The 9,239-nt window shown below is 44.5% G+C and overlaps 2 protein-coding genes across 16 annotated transcripts in view; one reads left to right on the top strand and one right to left on the bottom strand.

The window, feature by feature from the left end:
• The window catches only part of SPTY2D1OS (SPTY2D1 opposite strand), an 11,985-nt gene extending 8,437 nt beyond the window's left edge, over window positions 1-3,548 (bottom strand). For 3 of the 4 annotated variants that reach the window (XR_005199715.1, XR_001824283.2, XR_005199714.1), the window contains exon 1: window positions 3,000-3,548. The gene's annotated coding sequence lies outside the window, so the exon portion shown is untranslated. The remainder of the gene's footprint in view (window positions 1-2,999) is intronic. The other variant, XR_005199716.1, reaches the window with a different exon arrangement.
• Window positions 3,463-9,239, top strand: part of UEVLD (UEV and lactate/malate dehyrogenase domains) — a 60,983-nt gene continuing 55,206 nt past the window's right edge. For 10 of the 12 annotated variants that reach the window (XR_001824280.2, XM_037737538.1, XM_017525867.2 and 7 more), the window contains exon 1: window positions 3,463-3,620. Coding sequence is in view for 9 of the 12 variants with exons in the window: in XM_037737538.1 (XP_037593466.1) it covers window positions 3,573-3,620 (48 nt within the window). In the remaining 3 variants the exon portion in view is untranslated. The remainder of the gene's footprint in view (window positions 3,621-9,239) is intronic. The other 2 variants (XM_037737540.1, XM_017525868.2) reach the window with 2 other exon arrangements.

The raw sequence follows: 9,239 nt of genomic DNA, 5'->3' as shown, positions 1-9,239 counted from the left end.
CGCCTCAGCCTCCCAAAGTGCTGGGATTACAGGCGTGAGCCACTGCGCCCGGCCATACAATGGATTTCTGGCAGGATCTATTAGAACTTTGAGCCCCTGGCAGTTCTGTTTCAAGGTTGGTTATCTGGCTGAGATACACTTAACAGGCTTTCTATCCTTTAACTTTCTCTGTAATCTTCCTCCTACCTTGTCTCCTGACTTCTACTCTCGCCCCAAACTGCTGCCTCTTCACAATACCACAGTTATTAATATTTTTTTAAAGCTCAGTCATATCATGTCACTCTTCTGTTCAAAACCTCTCAGTGGCTTTCTCTTTCTCCCAGATTAAAAGCCTGAGAAAGGAAGAGGCAGGCCCTGACATCTGAGAGATGGTCTGACACAGCTAGACTTCAGGGTTGTGGGAAGTTGGGCTGGTGCTCACAGCTTGGCCCAGTTATTCTAATGTGGGACATAATCTCACAGAACACCAATATCAGACAAGGTCAGACTATAAGAAAGTGAGACGCAACAAGGTCATTTCATAATTTTGTCTAAGCAGAGACAAGAGAGCAAAGTCACTGTGTGAGCCATGAGAAAACAAACATCCTCTGCTATTACGAGTGACTGCTGCTTCTCCATCGAGTATAGCTTTATCCTCACTTTCATCTGTCCATCTTACAGACAATACTTATTCAGGTACCTAGTTACAGAAGTGTCCCTGCTTTCTGATAACACCCAATCCAGGGTGAAGCCTGGCTTTCTTGGCCCTCCCGCAAATTGCCCAAATCCTATAATAGGTTCTCTCTCTCTCACCAAGCTGTCCCAATGGTTCTCCACAGCACCTGCTTCCTCGCTGCAAGAACTATGAACAATGAACTATTAAGAACTATTAAACAAGTTTAAGTACAGGTGTGTTTAAGTACAGGTGTGTTCCTGATTGTCTCTGGCTGGAGGGCACTGATAGGCTAGAGTCCTTATAATTGTCTACAAAGTCCCACAGTGGTTCTTGGACTTCCTCATGTATCAGAATCATCTGGAAGCCTTGTTAAAATGGATTGCTGGTCCCCAACCCCAGAGTTTGTGATTGAATAAATCTGGGGTGAGGTCTTAGGGTCTTAGAATCTTCATTTCTTTCTTTTTTTTTTTTTTTTGAGACAGAGTTTCGCGTTTGTTGCCCAGGCTGGAGTGCAATGGCACAATCTCGGCTCACCGCAACCTCCACCTTCTGGGTTCAAGTGATTCTTCTGCCTCAGCCTACCGAGTAGCTGGATTACAGGCATACACCACAACGCCCAGCTAATTTTGTATTTTTAGTAGAGACAGGGTTTCTCCATGTTGGTCAAGCTGGTTTCGAACTCCCAACCTCAGGTGATCCCCCTACCTTAGCCTCCCAAAGTGCTGAGATTACAGGCATGAGCCACCACGCCATGCCAGAATCTTCATTTCTAACAAGTTTCAGATGAGGCTGAGACTGCAGGTCTGGGGATCACACTAGAAGACTCACTTCCCTAAACCATTTGTTCCTCTCTTATTTCCCTGACTTAGCCTCCTTGTCTCTACTCCCATCTTATTTCATTCTACTCCAGCCACACTGGCCTCCTTGGGCACGTGCCTGTCTTAGGCCTTTGCTTTGTCTGCACTCTGACTTAGAACACTTACTCCCTCACCCCTCAGTGAGACCTATGCAATCTCCTTACACTTTTAAGAATTTATTCTCCACGACAAGTTATCAACCTTCTGGCATGCTGAATAATTTACTTATTATATTTATTGTTTTGCTTTCCCTCTGCTAATAAAGGAATGACAGCCTTAAGACAGCAGCCATTTTGTCTACAGCTAGTGCTCCACTTACGACCACGATTGGTTCAGACAGACCGGTCGTAACACAAGTTGGTCGTAAGTTGAGTAGGCTATATGTATACTACTGTGAAATGATGTTATAAAAATCTTTAAGTCATATTTTATCATAATTTTCTTTCATTATTGTTATATATCATAATTTTCTTCGTTCATTTTATGCCATTTGTATCATCTCTACACCATTTTGTTTCTTATTTTTACATTTGTCAGGTTTAAGTAAAACACTGCATTACCAGTACAACTGGTTTAATATTTGCAAAACATACAAAATTACAAAATACAGGTGCATACAAAAATACAAAATACAGGTGTAAAAAATACCATAGGAAACATTTTCCCAATTGCCAAACATATCAAAATATATAAACATGTACGAAACATTTTATTGGGCACTGGTGCTTGGCTGCGGATCGTTGAAGTCGTCATCTGAGGCAGCAGTTGGGGTTACCGGAGTTGGTTTTTTCATAAACATGGTGAGCTTTGTCTGAATTGTATGTTTCTTTTTTTCTTCATAAATATCACGATACGGACGAAACACATCGGGCGCCATCCGTTCAATCCTTGCAAATCGTTCGATGTTTGGGTCCATTGCTTCGAAATGTATAAGAAGCTTATTGGGAGGGGTTTGATGAAAAATATCCAAGACACGAAACACAAATTGCTGTACCGAGTCTGGGATAACAGTTGAATGGTGCACGTGGAGATGGAAGTGCTGCCGGAAGCTGGTCCGCACTGCTTACGCCCAGCTGGGCAACGTTTGCGCTGCCAGACGCGGAGTAGTCGTGGCTGGCGACTGTGGTCGTAAAGTTGAATGGTCGTAAGTTGCATAGGTCGTAAGTCGATCAATACCTGTATTTTGTTTGCTGCTGTATCCTGAGACCTTGTAAAATAGCTCAACAAAACCTTTTTGAATGAATGTTCCTTCCAGCTTTTCAGTTTCTTCTCCAGAGTCACAGCAGCCTCTCCCTTCAGATCTTCCTATAAATACAATCTCCCTTCTACATACATGCTCAACCACTTGACAATTACAATATCCAGCTCCTGAGACTTTTCGCTTCGGTGGCTCAAACTAGGGAGACAAGGCTGGTAAGTCAGTTAGGGGTCAAGGAGACCAACCAACGCCAGAAAATTACTGTATCCTGTATCTCTTCTTTGCCCACCTTCTCCTGATGACCTTATTCACCCATCTCCCTCCTCTCTTGTTTTCCAACTCTTTTGTTCACCCGGCTTTTTCCTGTTTTACTTTCTACTCACTGAAATTTTGCTTCTGAAGCTCCATGGCCGCTTCCTTCCTAAATTCAAATGCAATTTTTGGTCTTGCTCTTTCCTGATACTCTTTGGAATTTAACACATCTGTCTGGAAACTCTTCAAGAATACCGTGGGTTGCTTCTACCTCCTTTAGTGATTCTACTTCGGTCCTTCCTAGTCTTCTCTTCATAAATGTCCCCAAGTTTTCTTCCAGGAAGATGGGTCATGGTTTCCTTGACGCCAACACGTTTCCGGCCGTGCCCTCGTCACTTGCCCACTCCGGGGTCACGAAGGAGGGGCCGCCCGACTCCCAGCACAGCACTGCCTGAGCCCTGGGCGTTGTTGAATGCCGGTGGAATTTCCAGTCTGGGAAGGGGCGGGGCCATGGACCGCCGGGAAGTTTGCCCCTCGGCGGCTTCCGTCCTGCAGCAAAACCGGAAGAAGGTTCAGGGGCTGGGGTCGTGGGACCTGGCTCTGGACCAGGATGGAGATGGAGTTCGACTGCGAAGGCCTGAGACGGCTGCTTGGCAAGGTGCGGGCAGTGCGCTGGGCCAGGTCTGGGTCCTCGGGGTCTTGCGGGGTGTCTCCGCCTTTGGCCAGTTTGCCTCCGTTTTGCGTTTTGCTGCTTGTAGTGAGGCTTGGAGCGGGGATGGCTGGTGTGAAACGGGCTATGGGCAGAGGCGCCAGGGAGGGTTGAAGCAGTTTGGATTCTAACTTCTCCCGCAACTCGGGGGTTTCCCAACCTCTACCTGGTGCGAGTCCTCCTGATACCTCCAGCTTCACTGACCTCAAACAGCTCCCAGCGCACGCCTGTAACCACGCCTTTCTGTCTGCTAAAATGGCCTACCTTTTTTCTTGAATTGCAAAGCTCGTCCTTTTTAAGACCCAACTCAGTCACTCCCTGGAAGATTGAATCAACCCTTCTGCTTTCAAAGATAATCGATTATCACATTGTGGAGTAATTATGTATTTACAAATCTTACTCTTGCTGTGAGCCCCTTTGACTGCAGACACTGCTTTTGTATTCCTTTCATCTAGCCACTATGCTAGACAACAACATAGGTACTAAATAACTGCGGTGAATGAAAGACCTGAGTATATTTAGGGATGAAGACAGCTTGAAGGCCCTGGAGAGATCTTAAAGTTGAGGAGTAGGCGGGCCGACCTAGAAATCTGACCTATATTTCCTCGGCCTGACTAGCCTGAGTCTCCAGTGTACAATCTGAGGAAATCCCCACCAGTTTTCTAGTTAAGAAAACTAGTTTTCGGCCGGACGCGGTGGCTCAAGCCTGTAATCCCAGCACTTTGGGAGGCCGAGGCGAGTGGATCACGAGGTCAAGAGATCGAGACCATCCTGGTCAACACGGTGAAACCCCGTCTCTACTAAAAATACAAAAAATTAGCTGGGCATGGTGGCGCGTGCCTGTAATCCCAGCTACTCAGGAGGCTGAGGCAGGAGAATTGCCTGAACCCAGGAGGCGGAGGTTGCGGTGAGCCGAGATTGCGCCATTGCACTCCAGCCTGGGTAACAAGAGCGAAACTCCGTCCCCCCCCCCCCAAAAAAAAAGAAAACTAGTTTTCACCAGTTTCCTAGTTAAATAATTTATTTTATTATTATTATTATTTTTAACAGATCTTGCTCTGTTGCCCAGGCTGGAGTGCTGTGGTGCGATCTCAGCTCACTGCACCTCTGCCTCCCAGGTTCAAGCGATTCTCGTGCCTCAGCCTCCCGAGTAGCTGGGATTACAGGCGCGCGCGCCACCATGCCAGGCTAATTTTTGTATTTTAGTAGAGGTAGGGTTTCACCGTGTTGGCCAGGCTGGGCTGGATCTCCTGACCTCAAGTGATCCACCCTCCTCAGCCCCCCAGAATAGTAATTCTTAATGCTTCTTAAGAATTCCTCATGCGGAAACCATAGTTTATGCCATTTTTATTGTACTTGCTTCTTTCCTTGTTGGGACAGTTAGCATAGTCGTGGGAGGTTTTGAAGCCCCAAGATTGAAATTATTTATGTAAGTGACTTGATTGAATTTATCTACTGCGACAGGTGCAGATCTTGTAGGAAGAGAAGTATGGTCATGCTTAGGATATCTACCCTTTCTGTGACCTCTTCAGAGGACATGAAATTAAAAGAACCATTCAAGTTTTAATGTGTAGAGGATGATGGATTGCTCGATGGGAAGAATTGTTCAAGTTTTTTTTTTTGTTGTTTTGTTTTTTTACGGTCCCTCCCTTCCCTGAATTGTTTAAGACTCAAACATAGAGCCTACTTCTGGTGGAACTGGAATGAAGGAAAAGAAAAGACAAGTTTTCTCAAGGATGAGAGTAGAATAGTAGAGGATTTTTTTTCCATCAGTGCATAGCGTAGAATCTGGCACATAGGTAGCTTATTAATAAGTACCTGTTGGCTGTATAAATTAAGGAAACTCATCGGAAACAAGTCAGTCCAGCAAATGTTTGGGATTCCCTGACCATTCATTGCAGTAGGCAAATAATATAATCGTTTAATATCCAGAAATAATTTTGGCTGGGCACGGTTACTCATGTATGTAGTACCAGCTACTTGAGAGACTGAGGCAGGAGGATAGCTTAAGCGCAGGAGTTTGAGTCTGCAGAGAGCCATGATTGTGCCACTGCATGCCAGCCTGGTAGACAGAACGAGAGACCGTCTCTCTAAAAAATAAAAAAATAAATTTAAGGCCAGGTGCGATAGTTCAAACCTGTAATTCCAGCACTTTGGGAGGCTGAGATGGTTGGATAACCTGAGGTCAGGAGTTTGAGATCAGCCTGGCTAACATGGTGAAACCCCGTCTCTACTAAAAATACAAAAAAATTAGCCAGATTTGGTGGCATGTGCCTATAATCCCAGCTACTCAGGAGGCTGAGGCAGGAGAATCTCTTAATCCTGGGAGGCGGAGGTTGTGGTGAGCTGAGATCACACCACTGCACCCCAGCCCGGGCAACGGAGCGAGACTCTGTCTTCAAAACAAAACAAAACAAAAAACAAAACAAACTCGATAAATAGAGAATTGAGCCAAAGACATAAGTATTTTTGAAACAGGAACAAAATCACTACATTTCAATTGTCAGTAGTCGCATGTGGTTTGTGGCTATCATATTGGACAATGTACTTACAGATTATTTCCATTATGGCAGAAAGCTTAAGCTTTGTCAGACAGTTCTGTATCATAAGTAGGTGGGTCAATTCACCAGTACTTACTATTCTTCAAAAAGTGTGTGCTTTCATTCTTTTTTTTTAAGAGACAGAGTCTTGCTCTGTCTCCCAGGCTGGAGTGCAGTGGTACCATCATAACTTACTGTAGTCTCAAACTCATGGGCTCAAGTGATCTTCCTGCCTCCGCCTCTGGAGTAGCTAGGACCACAGACAGTATCACCACATCTGGCCTATTTTTATTTTTGTAGAGACAAAGTCTTGCCCAGGCTGGTCTCAAACTCCTGGCCTCAAGTGATCCTCCGTCCTCGACTGTCCAGAGGGCTAGGATTACAGATTTGAGCCATCATGCCCAGCCACATATGTATATTCCTTCGTTTGTATTAAGTGTTTTATTTAGAGAAATTACCTAGTTCCCTAATTTCTGTTTTCTGCTCCTCAAGCTGAGTTACCTTGGAGAGGCAACTTAACCTGGATTTGCTCCCTCATAAAATGGCAATACTGGACTTGATCTATAAGATTCCTTCTTGCTAAAAATTTATTTAATAAATGATACCAGGCCGGGTGCAGTGGCTCATGCCTATAATCCCAGTATTTTGGGAGATCCAGGTGGGCAGATCACCTGAGCCCGGGAGTTTAAGACCAGCCTGACCAACATGGAGAACTCATCTCTAAAAAATACAAAATTAGCCAGGTGTCATTGCAGGCTCCTGTAATCCTAGCCACTCGGGAGGCTGAGGCAGGAGAATCGCTTGAAGGTTGTGGTGAGCCGAGATTGCGCCATTGCACTCCAGCCTGGGCAACAAGAGCAAAAATCAGTGTCAGAAAAAAAATTACACTGACAAGATACACTGCTTAATATGTAGTGAAAATAAGGCTGGGTGTGGTGGCTCATACCTGTAATCCCAGCACTTTGGGAGGGTAGAGCAGGCAGATCCCTTGAGCACAGGCATTCAAGACCAGCCTTGGCAGCATGGTGAAACCTCATCTTTACAAAAAGTACTAAAAAACTATCCAGGCATGGTGGTGCACACCTGATTGTGCTACTGCACTCCAGCCTGGGTGACAGAGCGAGACCTTGTCTCCAAAAAATAAAAAAAGTTAATATTTTCTTTTTTTTTTTTTTTTTTTTTTTTGAGACAGGGTCTCTCTCTGTCACCCAGGCTGAGTGCAGTGGGGCAATCTCTGCTCGCTGCAACCTCCACCTCCCAGGTTCAAGTTATTCTCCTGCCTCAGCCTCCCAAGTAGTTGGGACACAGGCACATGGCACCACGCCTGACTAATTTTTTATGTTTTAGTAGAGATGGGGTTTCACTGTGTTAGCCAGGATGGTCTCAATCTCTTAACTTCATGATCTGCCTGCCTTGGCCTCCCAGAGTGCTGGGATTACAGGCGTGAGCCACCGTGCCCAGCCCCAAAAGTTAATATTTTCTTCAAGACAGATAAAAGAAGTCCTTTTTGGCAAGGGGGGTATCAAAACAGCAAATATTTAATAGTGACATTTGGGTTTTTAAATCCCGAGAAGAGTGCTTTTGCTGCCTTTGACAAACTTGTATAGCAGTTTTGCAATTAAATCAATTTTAGTGTGGCCTTATATAGCTATTAATAATCATGTTCTCCAGTAATTTCTTTTTTTTTTTTGAGACGGAGTTTCGCTCTTGTTACCCAGGCTGTAGTGCAACGGCGCGACCTTGCCGCACAGCAACCTCTGCCTCCCAGGTTCAAGTGATTCTCCTGCCTCAGCCTCCCAAGTAGCTAGTATTATAGGCACATGCCACCATGCCTGGCTAATTTTGTATTTTTAGTAGAGATGGGGTTTCTCCATGTTAGTGAGACTGGTCTTGAACTCCCAACCTCAGGCGATCCGCCTGCCTTGACCTCCCAAAGTGCTGGGATTACAGGCGTGAGCCACTGCGCCCAGCGTTCTACAATGATTTTAAGGATGTAGAAAATAGTGGAAAATGAAACAAATTATATCTGTTGATAATATATATATTCCAGGTGACAACAATGCAGCCTTTTGTACATTTGTGTAGTGTTTGGAGTTGGAGTGACTTCATCCAGTTTTGTTTACATTGAATCATGGGCACTGAATCTAGGACTCACTTTGCCCAACAGACTAAACAAGTCTGTTTTAGTTAATACTGATCATTTGTTAGTTTTGATGCTCAGTGCTGTGGATCATAATTACTTTCTATGTCTACCCTACTCATATAAATCTGTCTGTTTGCCAACTTCCATCCAAAAAATATAATTCTATCAAAGGCAGACCCTAAGTACTGTGAAGAGATAGAACAATGAGTAAAAGACAATTCCTGCCTTCCGGTTGTTCCTGCCCTCAAGTTGTTTGTAGTCAGACTTCTCTTCTAGCAAATTCTTCCCCATCCCAGAATGACCTCTCTTTCCCCTAATTTTCTTTTTTCTTTTCTTTTTTTCTTTTTGAGACAGAGTCTCACTCTGTCGCTGGAGTGCAGTGGTACAATCTTGGCTCACTGCAACATCCAGGGTTCAGGTGATTCTTCTGCCTTAGCTTCCAGAGTAGCTGGGATTACAGGTGCATGCCACCACATCTAATTTTTGTATTTTCAGTTGAGATGGGATTTCACCATGTTGGTCTTAAACTCCTGACCTCAAGTGATCTGCCTGTCTTGGCCTCCCAAAGTGCTGGGATTACAGGTGTGAGCTACCACAACTGGCTTAATCCCTAAATGTCTGTACCATTCAAGACTCTAGGCTGAAATGTAGTTTGAGCTTCTCCAGAGGCCTTTCCGTAACTTAGATGTTCTTTGTGTCAATTTGTAGTTTGCTGTCTGTACTTACTGTTGTATACATACTTTGTTTATAATCTCTCTTTTACATACATATGTTAATTATAAGAGTTTCATATACACCTGTTGAAGTTGGTAGCCAGTAGAGCTATATCTTTTTTGCAGGTGAAGAACTTAAGGTTCTGAGAGAGGAAACAGGATCCATTAGCAG

The sequence above is a fragment of the Cebus imitator genome, unplaced genomic scaffold (genome assembly GCF_001604975.1).
Source record: "Cebus imitator isolate Cc_AM_T3 unplaced genomic scaffold, Cebus_imitator-1.0 Scaffold39, whole genome shotgun sequence".
Lineage (NCBI taxonomy): Eukaryota > Metazoa > Chordata > Mammalia > Primates > Cebidae > Cebus > Cebus imitator.
The sequence above is the reverse complement of the archived record's forward strand: the minus strand, read 5'-3'. Positions and strand labels throughout refer to the sequence as shown.